Consider the following 21,660-nt stretch of genomic DNA (forward strand, 5'->3'; position numbering starts at 1 on the left):
ATCAAGCGACGGGATATTTGAACTACTGACAGGTATTTGCGGCGCACGGTTCTCTGGTGGTATTTTGGGCGTGCCGGCGATGGATTCGGACGTTTGCGCTACTGGGGGGATATTCGGCAAAAAGTAAGCTTTGATAGACCCCGGAGGTATTTCGAGCGCCGTCGAGACAAGTTTTCTTGAAATTGGGTCATGTGAACTACTGGAGGTTGGAAAACTGCCTAGTAAAGACGTTAGAAAAAAAATTAAGAGGGAGGCATATAAGTCGAATTTGTGCTAAAATAGGTGATAAAAAAAACGTTACGTTTTAAGATCAGGATTGCGATATGATTTTGCGTTTTTATTCGTATTTACAAGAATTACATTTATTTCCGTTCTCGGTGACAAAGGAGTGTCCATTCAGCTCTTCTGTTTTGTGGTTCCTAAAACCGAATAATGTAATTCATTATTAGTAGTGTAATAAAAACCTATAAATAGGTATGTGATAAAATTGATGGCATAAAATATTACCTGTTTGACTCTTACATTTTCTTTTCATCTGGAGTAACCGAGTGATGGTGTCGTCCATAAATTCGTCTACCTCGTTGGCGGGCAAATCTCTAATTTCCGAACACACATACTGGCCGAAGTAGGAGATCTTATCGGGTTTGACGCCGTTTCCACTGACGTCTTCAATCGATGCGCTTATTTTGTTCAAAATTTCCAAAAACGGATCGGCACGGTTGTGTTTTCTCTTGCCCGTGGCCATTACGGGACTACTCGCTCCCGAAGATGTGGGGCTGGCAGGGCATATAGACTTCCTTCGGCGGTTCTGGTTCGATCGACATTCTGACTCGATTTCGTCAAAAGCATTTTCAACGTGCGAGCCTGGTCCTATCCTAAAGGCCAAAACTGGTCCAGATTAAGTATTATTATTGCTCCATGAAAACTTACTGACGCGGCGGGATTTTATCAAACATGGAATAGAAATAATGCATAAGAGGCCATTCGCTAATGTCGCCGTCGTCGAGACCGAATTTGCTGCGCGTATCGGCTTTATTCTTCTCCCTGTGGTATTTTTCCCTAAGCGATTTCCATTTCTTCTTGCAAAACAATACTGGAATATGTGATGGTTGTTTCGTAATATGCAAATTGTTAAGAAATATATTTACCGCTGCTGTCCATCGACGTAGCAATAGTTTGAAATGCCTTTTCTCTAATTAGTCGACTAGAATTCGCCTTATTGGAGGAGTCGTAAATACACGGATAATCGCATATCATTTTCAGAAATTTTTCTTCGTTGAAAGCATCATCGCTTTGTATGATCTCGAAAACATGATCGTCGCCGTCAATCTCCAACTCGGAACAATCCATTTTTAAATATAAAAAAAACGTTATCCCCAAAGATGTTTATTTTTTTGCACGCAAACTATTTGGCTTCAAAGTTAACAATTCGTCCGCTTGACATATTGTGCCGCTGCGTTACCATTTATAACAGCATAAATCCAAGGAATAAACTGAACTTTTTTTTTGTACTGTGATTGAGTTTTATTCGAATTTCTTGTATTTTTACTGTGCACGATAATATAACTAGTCTGTGTCCATTGTAAAAAAATGTGCAATAAAAAAATATTTTTAAAATGAGGTTATATTATATACATCAATTATTGTTTATATTTTTATAACCTTTCAATTCCAAAAATTAAAACTCAGCTTTAAATAACTAAATATGTCGCCCGATATAGTTTTTACGCTATTTTACATTCTAATAAGTTTCGGATTAATTTATCCGCCTAGCGAATTTCTTAGTGCTGGATTTACGGTCCAACAGTGGTTCGGTAACTTGTTAGGATCGGAACCTGAGCACTTTGTCCGATATCACATAAGAAACTCGATTTTGAATTTGTTCGTCTACTCCTGCTTGCCCGTCCTGTACGTTATTTTGCTATTCGTTTTAGGCTTCGTCGACGAGGTAACTGTGTTTCTGGACCCCGTCCGTCCTTTGCAATGTCTATTTTCCAGGTTTCGGAACTTTTCATTGGCAATACCATACTATGGAGCGTGTTCGCGTCGACGAGTATTATTTTGCCGCTAATGGCGCTCCTTCAGATCCAATTTTGGAGAGAAAACAATTTCGAAAAGCACCCCATTGTGATGAATTTAAAGAAATTTTGCAACAACAACACACACTGGGAAACGGTGGCTTCAGAGATAAATAACGAGTACCGGAGGTACGTGAGTCAGTGTCATGTTTTAATACAGCACCGGGGCCCGTTTCTAGATTAGAAAAGGTTTGTGTCAGTACCAGCCCCTGGGCGAAAGTTATAGTCACGGAAAATTGGGTTTTAAAAGTGACCCCATTGACGATGTTCGTTGCCCACCAAAGCGACGCTAGTTTGGTCGTTAAGGAAGCCAGTAACTACCAGGTGTCACACATGAGCCCCAGCGAAACCCAATTCCTTAACATTGAAGTAAAATCAGGCCGAACGGATCCTTTTATCATTCGGATCAACGCAACTAGTTTTAAAGATTTAGAGAACCGCTTAGCAAGAACCATTAACATACTCCCAAACGTTAAGTTTCATAAGTCGGTCGTTGAGCAGTTTGTAGATGTTTTCAAAGAGGCCATCAGAAATAATCCGCGTTATGTCGTAAATATGGTCTGTATCATCAGTTTGTATACCCACAGAGGGCTGTAAGGATGATTTAAATCGTAATTAAGGTTAATTAATCCTAATTATTCCATGACATTTAGAATAAAAGCATTTATCTCATTCTTATAGCCCAAATATTTTTATTTTATTAGTTTCCTTCTTGTTTATTGTATGGACACCATCTAATTTGGTCATGCCAAACAAGTAGATCCTATGCTTTCACATATTTGAGTCAGTGGCTTCGTACACTTTTTTGCCAGAGGTATTTATAGTTAATTTTTCGAAAATATGACCTAGTGCTGCTGCATGATGTTCTGGGCTTAAATCCTTTTTAAAATCCTTATTAGGTTATGATTGTGATTCCGGACAAGTGCTTTCCTGCATCTCAAAACTTCCCTAAACACACGATAAATACTACTTTCATCCTCAAAAGAAATCCAGAATTAATTTAAGCTTTCAACATAACCTCAACAAAGAACGTGAGAAACTAAAAATGTTGAATTTAAAATAAAACGTAAGAAAAACTAGATCAAAAATAATAACCAATAAAACTCCCTAATATCTGTAAAATTTAGCGTCTTTCGTACATGACATCACAGATGCGTTGCCCATAAAGCAACCGTGTTATGCCTTTCGTCAGTTTTGCGTGGAGTTTGTTCTATGGATTTTGTCATGGTAATATGCCTATGTCCCAACTTCCGCCAAGGTTTTCGGGCACTTTAAACAGTACATACCTTGTTTCTCAATATAATTAGCTATAAAAAATAATTCCTAATCACTTATCTGCTTAGGATGTAGAGTTGATCATGCTTGTTGCCCAACCATAATTGGAAAAAGTGCACGGAACTTTCAGATTGCCGTCTTGTGGGGCGAGCGTAATATTATATGGGGCTATTGCAGGAACTAGAACAATGCATAGGGTGTTTGCAGTCCCAGTCCGAAATCAAACTGAACAAGCTCTGCGATGACGTTGGCGGACAGCAGGATAACTGCACCGCTTGTTTCTGCAGGCCCATGTGGTGCGTAGACTGCATCGCGAAATGGTTTGTGTCCAGGCAAGACCCCGAACAGAGGGGCCAGTGGCTCTCGTCGAAGTGCACTTGCCCCATGTGCAGGGCGACATTTTGTCTTCTAGACGTGTCGTTGCTGGTAGACGTCGAAATATAGCAGTATGCAAGTTATACGAGTTTCGAGTCATTAAGAAACCTAACCTAAAACCGTAATTTCATTTAAAAAACTGGTGATATTCTTTGGGCTGCAACAGTTGTAAAGTAACTTGCTTACTTGCCTACGCGACATACATGAAATAGGTCTACAGATCTGAGGATATTAAAGTTAGATTCCTAACTCAGTGACTAAGGAATTAGAATTTAGTTTCATCGATCAGCGACAGATGGCGGCACAGACCAAAGAAGTACAGATTCCTAACTCGCTAAACTAAGAATTTAGTGATTCAGTGATGCGCATGGCTTGTACGATGAGGAGAAACCAGACTGTAAACAAACAGTGAGTCATCACGAAAAGGGATCATAAATGCTCATCGTTTATCTAAATATCGAAGCTAGTGGCTGTATTTAATAATTATAAAGCCTTATGTTTCGTGTGTCGCTATTCTTTTTCGATTTAATTATCGTTAATACTTGCTATGTTCGGAACTGTAAGAGGAATTATCAAAATGGGCCAAAAGTGACGTTTTGTCATTCTCACTAAAAAAAATTGGTTCAACCAATAAAAAAAGAAGATGCGTCTAAAATGGTTTTCAGATCGGCTAGTAAATTAGAAATTTTCTCATTTTATTAAGTCACGCGAGTTTTACTTTGAACTAACAAAATTGAAAATTACAGCCTGCACTGTTGTTGTTTATTTGTTTTTTTTTAAATCAGTGCTAATAATATATATATGCTGCAGTAACAGAGATAATTTTTCAGTACAAAGTACAAAATTAGAACTTAAGGGCCTAGAAAACAGGCAATAGCCAAGTCTTCAAACTTAGTCCGCTTGTACAGAGAAAATATCTTTTACTAATTTTCAGGAAGCATTTGAGAAAGTAAGTAATTTTAACTAATGGCGAGCAATGAAAGGTTACAGAAAAGCCACTTAGATTGTCAAAACTACCTGTTCCAATAAATCAGCCATAAAGAAATCACGGAAATGTCTAGATTTTTAAATTTAAACCCGAAAAATACAACACCAGAACTATACAATTGCCTGAAAAAAAAAACATACACTACCATTCTAAAAGAGCATATCATTTTGTTAAAAGTTACGAGCAAAACTAATTTAGAATATCCTGGGAAACATTTTCGTTCCTCAGTATATTATTTTCATTTCTTCCCCATGCCCAAGGGTTTTTTAGAATCTCTGAAAATTTGATCACACAAAATATCTAATATAGTGTTTTTGACTCTCATTGTGGGTATACGAACAGCTGGTCAATATTCACAAAAATCATGAAAATATTCGTAGAAATTAAGACAATCATAATTATTGTAGTAGATTTGGCAATAATCTACTGAAAGCCCAACTAAAATTAAAAATTTTAATAAGAAAATTAAAGAGAATTTACTGACTAATTGCTGTTAAACTGTACGGGATGGCCAATATAACGTAACCTTATACCTTATCTCAGAATATACAGGGTGTACGAAAAAATTTTAAACACAAAAACCATCTGGTTTTTGCATGTACAGGGCACTGTGTTGCTTGGGTAAACACAACTTTATTTTTTTTAATGGATATTATTACATTTTTGTGTAATGGTTTTTGACATATTTAAGTTTTTATCTCAAATATGTCATTTGCAGGCCCCAATAAAAATACGATTTTTTCCCAAAAGGAAATCTTTATTTTTTAATTTGGGTTGAATACCTTGTCGACAAGAACCTACTTTAATACAATTTCTATAATATTTTGATAACTAATAATACAGGGTATTCTGAAAGTATGATTAAATACTAAATTACGAAAAATATTTTTTTTTAATGGAAACCCGCAAATTTCATAATTTTATCTTATTTACCATTAAAAATAAAAGTAAGTTTGCATAAGGTGCTGAGAATGTTTATCATTCGAAAGATTAACTAATTAATATTCTTATACGACGATTTTGCCGCGGGTTTCAAGCTTTGTTATAGCTATTCCTCTATGGCTATGACATCGTTTAAGGAGTATATAAGAAATAATTTGAAATATTACGCGTCAAGCGAACAACGCGAAAAACTCTTCCGGTGCTTTGGGCAAAATGGCGTTGGGATTCTCGTATCCGTTGGTCGGATCGCGCACGGCATCGTACAGTTGCTTGTAAATGGCGAGGATAACGTCGAACGCGCGTTTTTGTACCGCCTTTTTGTGTTTCGACGACAGCAACAGGCTTATCTGCGGCAGGAGCAGGCGATCCGGATCGTCGGAGAGCTCTTCCAGCTGCGCGACGAATTTCTTCAGGTTCCCGGGTTCCATTCCTTCATACGACGAACGCCGTAAGTATTTGTAAACTTGCGTGCATAGAAATCGGTCCATTGTGAACTATTGACTTCAATTTATTTATTTATTTATCAACGGGCCAACCGCCCAATATAAAATAGGATTCACATAAACAAAATAATAAACAACAAAATAAAATAAAATAAAACAAAATTAAAATGAAATATATAGATGAAGACCTTACCCTAATATGACAAACACTGGTTTTCCAAAATATTAAATATTGGTGGTATATATATATATATATATATATATATATATATATATATATATATATATATAGCAAGTAAAAAAACAAATTAACCAAAAATAAAATAATGCCTAAATTGTATCCTGTTAATTTATTCTGGCACGCCATTTTCAGTGTTGGTGAACCGCAACAAAAAATAGGCAAAAACCATAGATCGATTCCAAACAATGAAGGTGGGTTGAGCAAAATAGTTCAAATGTACCGCGCGAGTTACCCCCTCCTTACCCGGTACGTCCGACAGCGCGGCCTGCGCGTGATCCTGCAAGATCGTGTAGACGGGGCCCAGGTTCAGGTTGGCCACTAGCGAACTGGCCTGTTCAGACGTCAGGGTGTCGATTTGGGCGTCGGACTGTGCCTGCACGTGATCGCGTGAGGATCACGGCCGCGTAAAATCGAAATAATTTACCTGCAAACGTTCCAAACGTTCGTCCATGAACTCGTACAAGGACAAACACGTGTACATCGAATATATACAGTTGAGTAGGTAGACGGCCATGTCGGTGGGCGGTAACCTCGAAGCCTGCTCGTTCACCGCTCTGAGAAGCGGTTCCAACACTGTGTTGGTGATTTTTACCATGTCCACTCCTCTACCTGAGGAGGTGTCACGTGTTAAAAACATAGCAGGAGTTACGTAGCGTCGCGTACGAACGATATCGTACAGGGTGAATAAACGATAGAGTAAAATTAGTTATTACACAGGGTGGACGGATAAAACACGGAAACATAAACTATTTTTAAATGTCGTTACGCACGTTTTTTTTGTTCAATATATTAATTTTTCTAAAAACAATATTAGTTTTCATATTCGCAAAAAAATTACAGGTTGTTGAAAATAAGCAAATATTTTTCTCGAAGTCGATTTATTTTAACTTTTTTTATTTTAACTCAAAGACTATTGCTATAAATTGCTGTAAATATTACGCAACATTATTACATAAACTGCGAGACTGCATACGTGTAAAACGTCGAGGAAAACTGACCAGGGGAGTGCGTTTTTTGCGTGATAATGCATGCATACTGCTGGTGTTGCACAAGCTGCCATTTTAGAGTGTGGGTTCCTCCCTATAGTCCAGATATGGCCCCCATTGACTATTATTTGTTTGGATTTTTGAAAAAGGACTTGCGTGGACGGCGGTTTAACGATGAAGTTGAGTCAAAAGAGGCCTTTTTAGCTCATTTTGCAGACAAACCAAAAGAATATATTTTTAAAGGGATCGAGTTGTTAACTGGTCAATACTACGCAGACTTATTGCAACGTTTGAAGCTTCGATTGTTGTCGATGTCCAAAATCCACGAATTGAAGTTTGAATTGATGCCGCAAACTCATTACTCTCCAGATTTGGACTATTACCTGTTTCCTAACCTCAAAAAATGGCCTGGCGGTAAAACATTTAAGAGCAACCATGAAGTTGACGAATGAAATAAGAAAGAAAGAAAAATTGTATTTTTCTTGAAAGTGTTCTTTATATTAAAGAAAAAATATAAAATACGTCATCTAAGATGAAAATAAAAAATCATCCATTTAAGGGATAAATTATATTATATTGTGGATATCTTAAAAGGCCAACATCTATATGAAGATGTGGGCATCAGTTTCTTTATGTTATTGGGAACAGCATTATACCATTTATCGTAAGAAAACTGACTTTCAAACCAGGCTTTATGATATGGGGGAACTAAGATTTCTATAACGAACAGTCAAAGTGTGGATATCAGTTCGGAATATCTTTCCAAATGACGAAATGGAGTTATGCACATCAGTTTAAAACACATAGACTAGAAAAAGACAGGAACATTATAAGTATATTGTAAATGCCAATTTACAACATCTTATGGATGTGAGAAAGAAAAAATCTTTAAGATGTCTTTTATTGGTCTGCCTTCGTGAAGACCTTGTATAAGCATTACCCTCGCTCATGTTCGCCGTGGATAGCATATCCCTCAAAATGGCCAAGAGGTGAGTGACGGCGGAGGTGGGCGACAGATCGCGGGGCGGGGCTTCCACTTTCACCAGCACCCCGTTGACCTGCTGCTGGAGCGCCGTCAGGAACACGTTCTCGCTGTTTCGCTGCAGCTCGTCCAAGGTCTCCTCTAGCAGACCCTCGTTCACCAGTTTATTGACGCATTTTTTGTAATACCTGAAAGATGGCGCGCAAAGCTATCGATCGAAAGTTTAATAACCCTCCCACCTCAACAGATTAACTACCGCGTACAAAACGGACGCTTGGGTGGGCGTGTTCAGGATTTTTTCCACACGCAGCTTGAGCGGCTGGCATATGCCCTCGCAGATAGCGGCCAGGGCGCAACTCACGATCCCGTCGAGCTCCTCGAACTCGCACAGCTTCACCAGCGACAGCAAGTTTTGCCTTTCCACCGGGATAAACTTGTTAATCCACACGAGCATGTCCGTAATGTAGATTTGAGGATCGTGGGCGCGCGTCTCTATGGGGGCGGGGTTACCGGACGGACCGCCCCTCGTCAGCGCGTTTAGGAATTCGTCGGCCAGGTAGCTTCTGCGCGCGACGCAGTACTCGTCTATTACGTATTTGAACAGGACCGGCCTCTCTTGTAATTTGGACATGGCCCTGGCCAAAATGTCGGCCATGTCCGGATTTGTCACGTTGCGGCACTGCGACTGCGTCCATCTGTATATCGTTTCCATGGCGCCTGCGTAAACGCGGAAATTCCGATTGAAGGCTTGTGCGTTTAGCGCTGCGCTGACGTCACATGGACCACGCTTACGATTGTAATGAAATTTAGGCTTTTAATGCCGCGAATTGCATATCAAACATATCACAAGTCAACAATTATAGGCCCATCAGTATGCTGAGCTGTATTCCAAAAGTGATCGAAAGTTTAGTCTGCTGGCCTGAAAGGTTGCTTTATCGACCAACAAACTAGCTCAACTTGCTTACATTTACAGATTTCCTGCTGGAACCGTGTCATGCCATTTACACAGACTTTTCAAAGGCATTTGTTAGAGTAAATCATCAAATCTTAATCAAAAAATTGCAAAACATTGGAACCCAGGGAAACTTTTGGAATGGTTAACATCGTACCTTACTGAAAGAGTTCAGATTGTGCGCGTCCAGAGCGTCCAACCCACCGAAATTACAGTGCCTTCTAGTGTTCCGCAAGGATCACACCTGGGACCCCGACTCTTCAATGACTATGTGAATGGTATTGCCTCATGTTTTCATCATGCGTTTTTACTATTATATGTTGACATTCTGTTTTATATTTACTTTATTTTATTTTGTTTTTTACTATTTTGTTTATTTCATATTAAGCGGTTGGCCCGTTAAGAAATAAATAAATAAATAAGTTCTTGTACTAACGAAAAATCCAAGAATCCATAACTACCAAATAATCCCTTGCTTTAGCTCCGCCCCCCTCAGAAAATATATAAGCAGGAACAGAGTTAAATGCGAGCCAGTTTTAGTTTGATTCATCGACAACCGACATAGGAAGAATGCAGAATTTTGAATTAAAAAAAAATAAATTTGCTTTTATTTCATTATAATTGAAACGTAACCTTTTAAATAATTTTATTTCGCTAGTCAATATCTAATTTCATTGTACCTCTAAATATTTAATGCAAAAACTGAAAATGTTGAATTCAAAATAACGTCAGAAAAAGTACGTTATAAATTGTAAATAACCGTTAAATCGATTTAGTGGGTGGCATTGCGTGTGACATGTCGATTCTTGTCAGCTGCGTACAGAATACGATTTTTTCAGTATTGAAATGTTATTTTCATGAATGATTGCGATTAATAAGTGACGTTTGATGTATTACCGCGCTGGTTTTCTTATTTCTACAAAGTGATAGTAAATAGGTTGGTAGGTCAGCAACAGAAATCGTTAACACTACTTGTTTAAAATCCGAATTGCCTTGTGTAGTAATGGTCAAAAAAAGCGCAAATGAAAAAAAAAAAAGAACCAATAAAGTGATATGGTACAATTAAATAAGATGTGCAAAAGGTCTCTATTAATTAATTAATAATCTTTGCTTACCATAGATGGTGATACAGGGAAATAGAGACACGCGCGTCAATAAATATAAAATATGAATTCCTTATGTCAAATGTCAAACCTAACGTAATTTTTTCTCAAATTTAAACCAATTTTGTTTCAAAAATTGCAGTCAGGTGACTTTTACTTGATGAAAATCCATTTAACAAAATAAATAAAAACTAAAAGTTCAGATTTTCACGAAATTATATATATTCACATGACAATTGTTTCGACAACACCGTGTCTTTATCACATTTGATAAAGACACGGTGTTGTCAAAACAATTGTCATGTGAATATATATATATATATATATATATATATATATATATATATATATATATATATATATATATATATATATATATATATATATATATATAATTTTGTCAATTTCATTGCTTTTAAAAATAAGTGCGTTAAATATTAAAAATTCTTTGGATCTTGACCCGAAAAATACTCAAATTTTATAACCCTAGTAGTAATCAGTATTATGATGCAGCTACCTTCTTGGTGAAGCGTCATCTGTTCCATAATATCCAGCGCCAAAGGCTGCAGGCCGGCTTGCATTAGCACTTTACAATTTTCATGGATTTCATGCACTCTATCTAGAGCTTTGAAAGTAGCAGGGGTTAGTGAGATAATTCTTTTCGTTTTGTCTCCGTGCAAAGCCACAATTTCATCCTGCCGCAGCTGGAAAGTTTCTAAAAAGGCCGACGCTATATCCTGTTGCTGTGTGTTTGTTGCTTTTTCCTCCTGAAAATTGACGCAATTATATGGGGCACCCCCTTAGGGACAAAAATATAATACCCACTTGCAAAATGCTAGTCTTTTGTAGCAAATCTTTGGTTTGGGTTTTGGTGTTTTGCAATCGCAGCTTCATCTCTCGCATAGATTGACTCATATCCGATATGTCTTTGTAAACATGGTCGAACGATTCCTTTACCTGCTTAAACGAATTTAAAAACTCGAGGTTTATGTCCAAACTGCGTTTCTCGATTTGACTTCGTAAAATCCTGCGAGCGTGCAGGGTGTTTTCCTTGTAAAAAGTAGAAAGTTCCCTGAGCGCTTCTATTGTTTCCGGACTGTTTTCTATTCTTGATTCTTGGATTTTATGAAATCTTTTTGACAAGACGTGTTCTTTATCCGTTTCCTTCACCATAGTGGTGTTTATTTCAAAAGTAAAATTCAAAATTTTTGTTATTTTTTAACATTGGCAATACCTTTAATTCTTGTAGGTTAGGAAATCGAACATAGTTAAGAAATATTACCATTTCGTCGATGGATAATTGTACACTACGTCATGAGAAATGAAGAAGAAGAATAAGAATAGATCCTCACCGTTGTAAATAATAATAAACCAATGATATGGCAAATAGTCACGAACATTTGACGAAAAACCTAGAGGTTTTAGTTAATAATGCCAAAATCGGTAAACATGTAATCTAAAAAAAATGGAATTGCCCTAAAAAACATGTTTGTTTCAGGGTTTTTGCAAAGCAATGCGAATGATATGCAGAGTGTACCGTCGAACCCCTACGAGGCCTTGATGGGTTTTGAAAAGTACCATTTCGCAATTCACGTACCGTACTGCGGACGAAAACTAAACTGGGAAATAATTTTCGATCCTGAAAATTTGTCCGAACTGCCAGATTTTAATTTTAATGATCCCTCGTTCCTGGCAGAGCCCGACATAAACTATATCGCCCAACACATACCCAGTTGGGATCACTGGAACCTGGCCAATTCCCACGCCATTTTGAACATACTGAATGAATTTTTGGCGCTTTTTAAGAAACTTCAAGTAGCTCATACATTTTTAATATTGGGAAATGTTGACTTATACCTTTGTAGATAGAAAAACTGTGTAAACAAAACATGTACGCAAATTTCCGGATGGAATACGAAAATTTACTGAAAATCAATGGAATGCGTGAGGAATATGTAGAAGTTTATATAGAGAATAAAGGTGGCTCTGAATTTGATAATGATTGCAGTTTTATAAATCTCCAGATCTATTTGCCAATAGATTTCAGCGAACTACCTGAATATTATCAAGAAGAGTCGGTACCTGTGTTAATTATATCAGAAAGAGGTTATGAATATTTTTTCAGATTTGAGGAAGACGAATTGCTAAATCCTGGTGAAGATTTTGCCCGTTTGCATTTTGAAATAAGAAAACCCGATAATGCACAAACCAAACTCATCTTCCAGCTATCGCCAAGGGTCGAACAGGTGTTGGGTAAATCGAAGCTAGTGAAACAGAAAAAAGACCTCACCATCACTCAACAGGTTAAATGGCTTCAGAATACTATTAAAGAGCACATTCAAATTATCGCGGAACAATACCACAAGAAAAATTTGTTTGCGTCCACAGTGGTCAACACTTTTTCAAGTAGTATTGTGGAATACAATAATCGACTCTTTAATAAAATCGTTTTCATCTACGAGGATTATGAAGAATATGACTGTTTGGTGACTATAAGTCTGGGTGAGTATTTTTTGAATAGGAACGAGGGAAGAAGAGCAATGGCTAGCGTTTTAGGCCTCAAATTTCCCCAGGACAAGCCCAAAATTCTATTGTCTTCGCTTTATTGTCAGGTGGGCAAGACTTGCAATCACCCATTAGTTTTCGACTATAATTCTGGGGACAGCGTGGAAGCTATGCTCCAAAATATTCAGGAAGCCTTAAAAGAACAAGTGAAAATATTTCTAAATCACAAGCATTGTTAATTTTTAGTTGTTAAGAGGCCGATGCTAATAAAAAGTATAAAAATGTCGGTTGTTTTTAAATTGCCAGTAAAATAAAGAAATCCCTATGGAAGCAGGAATAGAATGACTTTGAATCATGACTCGACATTGGAATCCCCAGGTTGACAGATAAAACAGTTTGGTTAATTTTGGTTGGTTTCAAGTAAGATTTAAAAAAAATATACTTAAAAAAAGAACAAATATATTCCAAAACTATAAAAAGCCCTACTTGCAACCACAGACAATTATGCGGGTGATTTGGGCCTTATTTTTTCATACATAACCTTCTGCAGCTTATTTTTCAAAGTGTTCTTCTTGGCAAAATGGAAATGGTCAACGGCGAAGTCATAGAATTCATTTTCCATCTGCCATATCGCGCTCTGCTTGATTTTTTTAACGGTTTCATCGGAAGGCGAGTCCTTTTGCACGGTCTGCCTCAAATGCGACTTATTACTGTTTAGATAGTGATTCGTTGCTCCCTTAAATAATCTCGGCAGGGACTGTTCGAGGACCCCGATAAAATCTTCGAGCTCTTCGGTGACACCAACCAAAAAATAATTATTTACGAGATTCTTCTTAGCTTCGGTGAGCGCCCACTTGTTACCCGGTTTCCAGCAATTTGAGGCGTGGCCGCAAAAAAAGGGGACCTGCAGCCACATAAGATTGGGGTCGCAGTCGGGCAAGTCCCGTTCCACACATTCGTCGAATGTTATGGTATCACCATGCTTCCTTCTTATTAAGTAGGGTCGAAAATTATCGCCGTACCTTACGAAATAGTAATAGGATATAAATCGGTCTAAAGGTCTCCTAATTATGTTGATATACAAGGGCTTTGGAAATCCGAACTTGGAAAAATCGATAAATGCGAAATGACCGTGGTACAGGGCGGGTTTCATTGACTTCCAATTCGTCACGTTATTTACGAAACTTATTTGATTGTTTAACGACAATATGTGACTGTTTGCGGTTATGTTCACGTGAAGCACATGATATGCGTTCCTCTTGCACAGCTCGTACGCGATCCCCACGAAACTCGTCGAACCCGTCTTCGGTACGCGGTTGTATAACACTAGGACATCCTCTTCGTCGGTGAAATCGACACCTCTTTCAACTTCCGACGGTCTAGGAATGTACCTCTGAGCATTTACTAAATTATCTAATCTCTCTTGTAATCTACTCAACTGGATCTGATAGAACGTCGCAACAATACTTATAAATATTAACGTAATAAAATAGCCGAGTTTTTGATTTACCATAACGGCCGATTTTAAGCACCATCATTTACTAACCAGCACAGTTGGAATTGCTCATTTCACCTTTTCATATTGCCGCTTTGAGTTTCTTGTTGCGCGACGCTCTAAAATGATGCGTAGGTTCCCTGTAGCGAAATTCACCCACCTTGCCGTGTTGCTTTTTGATTTATTTTGTGTTTATTTATTTGTCAAACGTTTTGGAATATCCAAGACGGAAATTGGTTAGTTGGGTGTACTGGCGACTAATTGTGTTCTGTGCCATATTAACAAAATAATCGTCTGTGGTCTCGAATCAATCAAACCAAGTTTAACTGATAAAACAATCTAATTAATAACCCCATATTTTCCATTGGGTAAATAAATTATCAGTTGAGTAACAGTGATCGTTTTCTCAATCCGACGTTCTATTAAAATAAATTTCTGTGATATTCCCAAACGCACCTAATTTTCCTAGGTTGGTAATTGCGCAGACCGCGAAAGCGCAGGTACGAAGTCCACGCAGATGTCAGCCAGAAAAGCAACCGCTCGTTATTTCGCGAGGGCCGTCAGTTGATCGAATTGTCGTAAACCGAAAACATGTTATTGTGTTTTTACCAAATCGTACATAATATTAAATGTCAAGTGTTGTGCGTAAATTCGAAAAGTACTCTGAACTGTTTACCGTCTTGATCAAGTGTTAAATTAGCAATATTATTTAGTCAATTTGCCAATTATTTTTGACCATGCCTAAGGGGAAAAAGAAAGGAAAATCTGGTGAGTTTTCAAGAACGTTTCGAGGTGTTGCGCAAGAGGAAAAAAAACGCGTGGATGCGTCCTTCCCCATGCAAAATCGATGGGTTTCCCCCCCGATAACTGTGCCGTTGTAGAAATGCGTTTTTTTTTTCTGTCACCATTTTTATCTTGGCAACGTCAAATTGCTATTTCGGGTGTTTTCCACGAGGGCCAGATGTTTTTGTTCCGCGTTTCGATTGTTCGATTCGGGGAAATAGATAAGCCCACGATCGTCAAATCATTTCTAATTGTTTGTGCACGAGCAGTTTACAAGCGAGTCGTTTCTCATAAAAAAGTGGTATTTTATGATATTTTCATAAATTGTTTCAATATTGATGATTCACGGGGACGTACCTATAGCACGATGTGCATTGCAATTTGTCTCACCATATTGCTGCAGTTGTCTGGTTGTGCGGTAATTTTTATTAGCACGAAATTCAAAACTTATTTTTAACTAATTTGTCGTTTATCTTTATCCGTATAAGCATTTTCATGACAAATTTTGCCTATGTCGGAAATTCCGGCGCAATTTGCATATGTTGCGCAAGTTGGCAATATATGCGAATATATATATATATATATATATATATATATATATATATATATATATATATATATATATATATATATATATATATATATATATATATATATATATATATATATATATATATATATATATATATATATATATATATATATATATATATATATATATATATATATATATATATATATATATATATATATATATATATATATATATATATATATATATATATATATATATATATATATATATATATATATATATATATATATATATATATATATATATATATATATATATATATATATATATATATATATATATATATATATATATATATATATATATAATATATATATATATATATATATATATATATATATATATTATATATATATATATATATATATATATATATATATATATATATATATATATATATATATATATATATATATATATATATATATATATATATATATATATATATATATATATATATATATATATATATATATATATATATATATATATATATATATATATATATATATATATATATATATATATATATATATATAATCATCATTTGCGGCAAAGAAGAAAATTAAAAGAAATGGATCGCCTCTTTTATAGTCGCAGGTGATACGGAAGCTAAATTCCTTGTGGTTTATTTGGATGCAGGCTTAATCTTGCAAAACCACATTGTCAAATTTTCAAAAAACAACTTGCCATAACAATTTTCGCTGTCACTTATGTTATTCTCGGTGTGAATTTCTGACATCTTGTTAAGGCATTTGGACGAAAAAGAAAATTTGTTCGTATTAGTTGGTTACAATGGAGGACTGTCGGCAGTCCTTTGTTGTGTTTTTGAGGTGCATTGAAATTTCTTGTCCCGGGGTTATACTTCGACCAGAATTATAGTACTTTTACAACCGACCCCGTCGTTAACTTTGCCTACTGTTTATTACTCCAAAACGGGATCCCCTTAAAGAACACCCGTGCAGACCCTTAACCATAACCATTCCAGGACCGTCCTAGGCATTTATCTACCTACACTAACAAGCGGTATATAAGTACGTTTTACATAAAAAAATTAGTACAAAGTAACAACTTATTAGGTTTTACTTCCGCATAGTATGATTAATTAACGTACAAAATATTAAATATAATAATAATAAAGTATCAGCCACTTAACAATCGTCACTATCGCTACTGTCGTCGCCTAGTTCAATGATCAGCTCCGCCACTGATCGTTCTCAATAAATATTTTCTTCTTTTATTACTCGTTTTTCACAGTTGGACCAGCTTTGTACTGATATTTTAGCTAAAGTCTGTTCATAGATATAAGAAAGTGACTAACTGATACGAATTAAGGAAAGACCCGGGCAAGGTGTAAGAATGAAACATGGCCGAACATGTCCGTACTTTGCTTAGAATTTAATTATTTGGGGTGTGTTAGGGAAGATACTAAACAATATTTATTTATGTATGTATTTATGTTTAAATCTAAAATAAAATTACAAATTATTTTTATTACCTACTTAAATTACTTAAAATTATTCACATAATATATCAGTATCACTATCGCTGTCATCGCCTGTTCTGTTACGACGAATGGCAGATTTCAGTTGGTGCCAAACATGTTCAATGGGATTAAATATACAATGGTAGGTGGAAGCCTTAAAACTGTATGCCCTAGATTTTTTGCATAATTATCAGATACGTATTCCTTTTGTAGGTTCAAGCATTGTAGAACCTCAATTAATTGCTTTTTGGTATAATCTTCGTGAAAATAAATGTGGTTATTATACATGTAGTTTTGGATTGTTGCTTTTGTGTCACATGAGGAAGGGGTTTTAGTCAACTGTCTACTGCGATAACTTGCATTGTCCATTACAATGACGCTATTAGGAGGAATGTTTGGAACTAGTTTGCTTTTAAACCAACTTTCAAATAAATCAGCGGTGGTGTCTTCATGGTAATCCAGAGAAAAATCTTTAATATTTTTCGCAGACAGAGAAAGTCCATTTGGAATCCAACCATCTTTAGAGCCAGCATGCAAAATAGTTATTCTTTTACCTCTTTTTGATGGCGCGTTTGTTTTACACTTATCAGTTGAGTCAACCCAACCCTTTTCCGGGGTATCATAAGTCATAACCAGGTTTCATCCAAGTAAATAATTGGTCTTTGTTGTTCTCTGTAAATCCTATTTCTTTTCTAGATATTCCAGTCGCCATTTCCGAATTCTATAAGGTTCCGTTATAACTTGCCATTTGTCAATTTTTTTAAATCTAAAACCTACGTGTTGAATACACTTCCATAAGGTAGTTCTGCCACATTTAACACCGGTTTCATCTTTTTCAAGCCTCCTAATAACCCCTTTCAAAAGCAATTGGTCACTTTCTTATATCTATGAACAGACCATACCGGGTATTTACTCACTGTGTGTTGCTCAGACCGGTCTCGCGTCGACGGCTCGCTCCAAACGTCGGACGACGATTCCTTCGAGAACGCGAGCGTCATGAGCAATTACTCGGAAAATCACAGCGTCGACGAGAACAACGACGGCGCCGACGACTACGTCCCGGACCAGCAGCACGAGGACAAACTGAACGACATCGTTGACGGACTGATGCAAAAGTCGTCCCAGGGCCGAACCAATTGCTATACCATGCTGCGGAACGCGCTTATCAAGAAGCACGCGCCCGCGTTCGTCAAAGATCGCCTGTTTACATTGTGCGACTGCGTCGAGAAGAGCCTGAAGAAGGGCATCGCCGCGGAGGTGACGGAAGCGGCCGAATTGGCGACCGTTATGGCCGTCCAATTGGGCGTCGACGAATCGGCCGACGGCGTCTGGCAATCGTTGCGACCGATCCTCTTGGCGATCGCCTGCGACAAGGCGGCCACGCCCCTCGTTCGCGCCAAGTGCTGCGCTACGCTCGGCAACATCGCCTTCTTGACCGACGTCGAGGTGGGCGAAATACTGACGCTGATGCAGCAGTTGGAGGCGATATTCGCCGGCAGTTACCTGAAAGGCGACGGCATCGCCCCCAACGTGACGACGGAGGTGGCGCAGCTCCACGCCGCCGCGCTGAGCAGCTGGTCGCTGCTGTTTACGCTGATGGCACCCGGCAACATCGCCACCATGATGAATAATTCCAAGGTTTTGCCGTAAGTCCGAGGAAACTTCCACAGGCTACTGTAATCTCTCTGCTCCCTCCCTGTCCATCCCGTCCTTCCTCCGTCGATTCTTTTAGGTAAAAAAGGGTAGATCGAATTTAGCAATATTTGTTTTATCACACAAATTGTTATTTGGAAGGATTGGGGTTATTTTTGTCAGTTATTATTGGTTTTTATTTTTTACTTTATCGGTTAGGATGTTTCTGGGTTAGTTTTATCGTAATGTGGCCATTTGTGCAAAAGAAGAAGAAACTCTTAGGATACTGTGGAGTCTGCGGCCGTGTCGGTAAAAGTATAGAAGAAGAAACTGGGGTACTGGCACCCGCCATTTTTGTTCGCTCTCTGTGTTTAAATGGTGGTTGCGTGAACGTTTTTGTGCGAGAATGTGCGCGTTTCCCGTTACTTTTTTTTAGCGGTTTGTTTCGCAGGACCCTGGAGCACTTGTCGGAACTGCTCGAGTCGAGCCACCTGGAGTTGAGATTGTCGGCGGGCGAGGCGCTCGTGCTAGTCTTCGAGCTCGGTCGCGAAGAGGACAAAGACTTCGCCGAGGACTTTGCACTGGACATCGCGGAAACGTTGAGGCAGCTCGCGACCGATTCGCACAAGTACCGCGCGAAAAAGGATCGAAAGCAGCAGAGGGCCACTTTCAGGGAGGTGTTGCAGTATATCGAGGTGATTATCATTCTAAAAGAAAAATTACTGCGATTGAAAATCAAACTCACTGTGATTAAGTCGTTCCTTGTGAAAAGAGATTGGTTTACGTAAGACATGCGCGGAAGTAGGTCAAATGTATTTCGAACAACATAAGCATGGTTATAACAAATCCATGAGAAAAACTAAAAAAAAATTACAAAAAATTTCTACGGCAAATTCTGTAGATGCAATAATTCGTTCTTATATTATTTTTAAACTTATTACAGTTTAAATTTAGCAGTTTATTACGTATTGAATTATAATATTTTATGGCATTATATGAAAAGCTCCTCTCTGATAATGAGGTATTGTTAAAAATTCCCTAGTCCTAACATTCCTGTTATGTATTTGGCGCCTAAACACTATTCGTTTCCGAAACGAGGACGGAATATCCTGATCATTTATTAAAAAAGTACAGAAATGTAGTGTTCTACGAGATTTCAAGCTGTTTATAAAAATTAGAAATGTGATTACATTTTCTTAAGCCCATATACAAAGCGCACACATCGGTTTGGATTTTTTTGAATTCTACACTCGTTTTGATTATCTAAACCCATATAAAAAATTACAATAGTTAAAATTTGATAATTCAAGGGTACAAATTGTTCCTGACGTTTTGACCTGGATTTTGTCTTTTACTGTATAATACTTTTAATGTCGTATAAGCCGTTTGAAACATCTAAACAAATGTCCAAGTTCTTAGTATTATTAACGAAGTTAAGCACCGTGCCATCAATTAAAATATTTAAAGAATCCTACTTATCTTAATTTTATTACGAAAAACTAATAATGAAGATTTTGTAGGGTTTCACTTAAATTAACTCCAAACGATCATCATCATCAAAACAATAAATTTTTGTAGCGTCGGCAAACCCTTGAACTTTACAGGACGTTAATGATTAAAATCCATTACATTTTAGCTTTGATACTAGAAATTGGTGATTGATTGTATCGAAAGCCTTTGAGAAATCTAACAGCACCAAAACGGTACTCATTTTCTTATCATTGCTCGAACAATATCATCATTAAGCAATGCTATTTTTGCACCAGACTTCTCTTTATAACGACATTGCGTAAGGGAAACAATATTGTTTACAATAAAAAAATCGTACATTTGTATGAATTTGTCACTTAAAATTGCCTTCCATTTTTTTTTCTCAAGTTTGACAGATTATTGTCAAGGTTTTGTTGTACTTAAGAAGTGTTAAAAACGCATGAGCGTCTATGGAAGTAGTTCGAATGTCCCAAAGTCTGAAATTCAATTGGCCGAATGTATCTAATACGCAGTAGGTCAAATGTCCTTATTCAGACTTAATTTAGAATCCGTCGTTTTTGCTGGTAGAATGACACGGCTTCGGACGTGCAGATAAAGATCGGCAGGAGGGTGTTGCCTCTAAATTCGTGGGTCAAACGGAAACACTACGACACGCTGTGCAACATCTTGGGACCGAGTATCAATATCCACCTGTTAGAGAACGACCTATTGAAGGATATCTTGGAAATCGAGCCGGTCGAGGAAAGCAGGATCCTGGCCCACACGCAAAACCAAATCGATAGGGCCAAGCGAGTAAGTTGTTACATTGCGGCCGCGCCGTAATCGCGGTGAGCGAGGTTTCCGTTTCATTTTTCAGAAGGTGCTGAACGCGGCCAACTTCAAAGCGAGGACAATTTCGAGGGCTAAAAACCGAGACAAACGGTCGGATTTTTAAATTAATTTATTTGTTACATGCGTGTCAGATAGTAAAATTTTTAGTTAATAGCGCGTTTTGTTGTCGATCATTTTAATTTAGGCATTAAGTTATGTAACAAATTTCGCAGTTAATAAATTCTAAGGAGAAGGGACACTTGTTTTATTCGACCAACTCCAAAGCGCTGCAGTCTCGATTTTTCTCTTAAAAAATGTTCAAAATTGCTCAAACCATAAATTATATTCTGTGCTACCATCTGTGAATGAGGTGCAAAAATAAATTCGAATCCTTTGATTAGAAATCTGTAATTCTTTGATCTGTGCTGCCATCTGTAAATAAGTGGCAAAACTTTTCGGTTGGTAATCTGTATTTTGTACTGCCATCTGCAGATGTGC

The 21,660-nt window shown here is 37.3% G+C and overlaps 6 protein-coding genes across 6 annotated transcripts; 3 read left to right on the forward strand and 3 right to left on the reverse strand.

The window, feature by feature from the left end:
* Positions 1-298: 298 nt before the first annotated feature.
* On the reverse strand, positions 299-1,350 carry LOC132703698 (uncharacterized). The gene is made up of 4 exons (XM_060673109.1): positions 1,149-1,350; positions 931-1,093; positions 508-875; positions 299-419 (listed from the first exon to the last, which is right to left on the reverse strand). Exons 1-4 carry the CDS (start codon positions 1,348-1,350, stop codon positions 397-399), a joined length of 756 nt encoding a protein of 251 aa, XP_060529092.1. The 3' UTR covers positions 299-396.
* Positions 1,351-1,698: 348 nt separating this feature from the next.
* Positions 1,699-3,891, forward strand: LOC132703695 (E3 ubiquitin-protein ligase TM129). Its single transcript, XM_060673107.1, has 4 exons — positions 1,699-1,948; positions 1,999-2,207; positions 2,258-2,636; positions 3,531-3,891. The coding sequence occupies exons 1-4, from the start codon at positions 1,706-1,708 to the stop codon at positions 3,795-3,797; spliced, it is 1,098 nt and encodes a 365-aa protein (XP_060529090.1). The 5' UTR covers positions 1,699-1,705; the 3' UTR covers positions 3,798-3,891.
* A 1,561-nt stretch (positions 3,892-5,452) lies between these two features.
* On the reverse strand, positions 5,453-11,645 carry LOC132703693 (conserved oligomeric Golgi complex subunit 6). Its single transcript, XM_060673105.1, has 7 exons — positions 11,191-11,645; positions 10,883-11,132; positions 8,550-9,027; positions 8,269-8,498; positions 6,767-6,951; positions 6,586-6,715; positions 5,453-6,088 (listed from the first exon to the last, which is right to left on the reverse strand). The coding sequence occupies exons 1-7, from the start codon at positions 11,536-11,538 to the stop codon at positions 5,829-5,831; spliced, it is 1,881 nt and encodes a 626-aa protein (XP_060529088.1). The 5' UTR covers positions 11,539-11,645; the 3' UTR covers positions 5,453-5,828.
* Positions 11,637-13,165, forward strand: LOC132703694 (BRISC and BRCA1-A complex member 2-like). The gene is made up of 5 exons (XM_060673106.1): positions 11,637-11,808; positions 11,864-12,180; positions 12,231-12,439; positions 12,491-12,867; positions 12,922-13,165. The coding sequence occupies exons 1-5, from the start codon at positions 11,745-11,747 to the stop codon at positions 13,107-13,109; spliced, it is 1,155 nt and encodes a 384-aa protein (XP_060529089.1). The 5' UTR covers positions 11,637-11,744; the 3' UTR covers positions 13,110-13,165.
* A 72-nt stretch (positions 13,166-13,237) lies between these two features.
* LOC132703696 (heparin sulfate O-sulfotransferase) lies at positions 13,238-14,603 on the reverse strand. Its single transcript, XM_060673108.1, has one exon. It carries the CDS (start codon positions 14,381-14,383, stop codon positions 13,373-13,375), a length of 1,011 nt encoding a protein of 336 aa, XP_060529091.1. The 5' UTR covers positions 14,384-14,603; the 3' UTR covers positions 13,238-13,372.
* A 271-nt stretch (positions 14,604-14,874) lies between these two features.
* Positions 14,875-21,334, forward strand: LOC132704203 (interferon-related developmental regulator 2). The gene is made up of 5 exons (XM_060674090.1): positions 14,875-15,133; positions 18,161-18,875; positions 19,313-19,556; positions 20,920-21,144; positions 21,209-21,334. The coding sequence occupies exons 1-5, from the start codon at positions 15,103-15,105 to the stop codon at positions 21,284-21,286; spliced, it is 1,293 nt and encodes a 430-aa protein (XP_060530073.1). The 5' UTR covers positions 14,875-15,102; the 3' UTR covers positions 21,287-21,334.
* The last annotated feature ends 326 nt before the right edge of the window (positions 21,335-21,660 follow it).

The sequence above is a fragment of the Cylas formicarius genome, unplaced genomic scaffold (genome assembly GCF_029955315.1).
Source record: "Cylas formicarius isolate icCylForm1 unplaced genomic scaffold, icCylForm1.1 PGA_scaffold_6__28_contigs__length_40554024, whole genome shotgun sequence".
NCBI classification, from domain to species: domain Eukaryota; kingdom Metazoa; phylum Arthropoda; class Insecta; order Coleoptera; family Brentidae; genus Cylas; species Cylas formicarius.

What these genes read in the sequence shown, in the direction of transcription:
- LOC132703698 (XM_060673109.1), bottom strand. Translation starts at nt 1,350, where the DNA reads ATGGATTGTTCCGAGTTGGAGATTGACGGCGACGATCATGTTTTCGAG. An exon ending in TACGTCGATGGACAGCAGCG is followed by an intron (nt 1,094 to 1,148) that starts GTAAATATATTT and finishes CACATATTCCAG; the next exon opens with TATTGTTTTGCAAGAAGAAA. An exon ending in AAAATGTAAGAGTCAAACAG is followed by an intron (nt 420 to 507) that starts GTAATATTTTAT and finishes ATTCGGTTTTAG; the next exon opens with GAACCACAAAACAGAAGAGC.
- LOC132703693 (XM_060673105.1), bottom strand. Translation starts at nt 11,538, where the DNA reads ATGGTGAAGGAAACGGATAAAGAACACGTCTTGTCAAAAAGATTTCAT. An exon ending in CACGGCGAACATGAGCGAGG is followed by an intron (nt 6,952 to 8,268) that starts GTAATGCTTATA and finishes ACACCTCCTCAG; the next exon opens with GTAGAGGAGTGGACATGGTA. An exon ending in CGCGCTGTCGGACGTACCGG is followed by an intron (nt 6,089 to 6,585) that starts GTAAGGAGGGGG and finishes CGTCGTATGAAG; the next exon opens with GAATGGAACCCGGGAACCTG.
- LOC132703696 (XM_060673108.1), bottom strand. Translation starts at nt 14,383, where the DNA reads ATGGTAAATCAAAAACTCGGCTATTTTATTACGTTAATATTTATAAGT.
- LOC132703694 (XM_060673106.1), top strand. Translation starts at nt 11,745, where the DNA reads ATGGCAAATAGTCACGAACATTTGACGAAAAACCTAGAGGTTTTAGTT. An exon ending in CGCTTTTTAAGAAACTTCAA is followed by an intron (nt 12,181 to 12,230) that starts GTAGCTCATACA and finishes ATACCTTTGTAG; the next exon opens with ATAGAAAAACTGTGTAAACA. An exon ending in TTTGGTGACTATAAGTCTGG is followed by an intron (nt 12,868 to 12,921) that starts GTGAGTATTTTT and finishes CTAGCGTTTTAG; the next exon opens with GCCTCAAATTTCCCCAGGAC.
- LOC132704203 (XM_060674090.1), top strand. Translation starts at nt 15,103, where the DNA reads ATGCCTAAGGGGAAAAAGAAAGGAAAATCTG. An exon ending in GAAAAAGAAAGGAAAATCTG is followed by an intron (nt 15,134 to 18,160) that starts GTGAGTTTTCAA and finishes TGTGTTGCTCAG; the next exon opens with ACCGGTCTCGCGTCGACGGC. An exon ending in AATAATTCCAAGGTTTTGCC is followed by an intron (nt 18,876 to 19,312) that starts GTAAGTCCGAGG and finishes TTTGTTTCGCAG; the next exon opens with GACCCTGGAGCACTTGTCGG.
- LOC132703695 (XM_060673107.1), top strand. Translation starts at nt 1,706, where the DNA reads ATGTCGCCCGATATAGTTTTTACGCTATTTTACATTCTAATAAGTTTC. An exon ending in TTTTAGGCTTCGTCGACGAG is followed by an intron (nt 1,949 to 1,998) that starts GTAACTGTGTTT and finishes TCTATTTTCCAG; the next exon opens with GTTTCGGAACTTTTCATTGG. An exon ending in ATAAATAACGAGTACCGGAG is followed by an intron (nt 2,208 to 2,257) that starts GTACGTGAGTCA and finishes GCCCGTTTCTAG; the next exon opens with ATTAGAAAAGGTTTGTGTCA.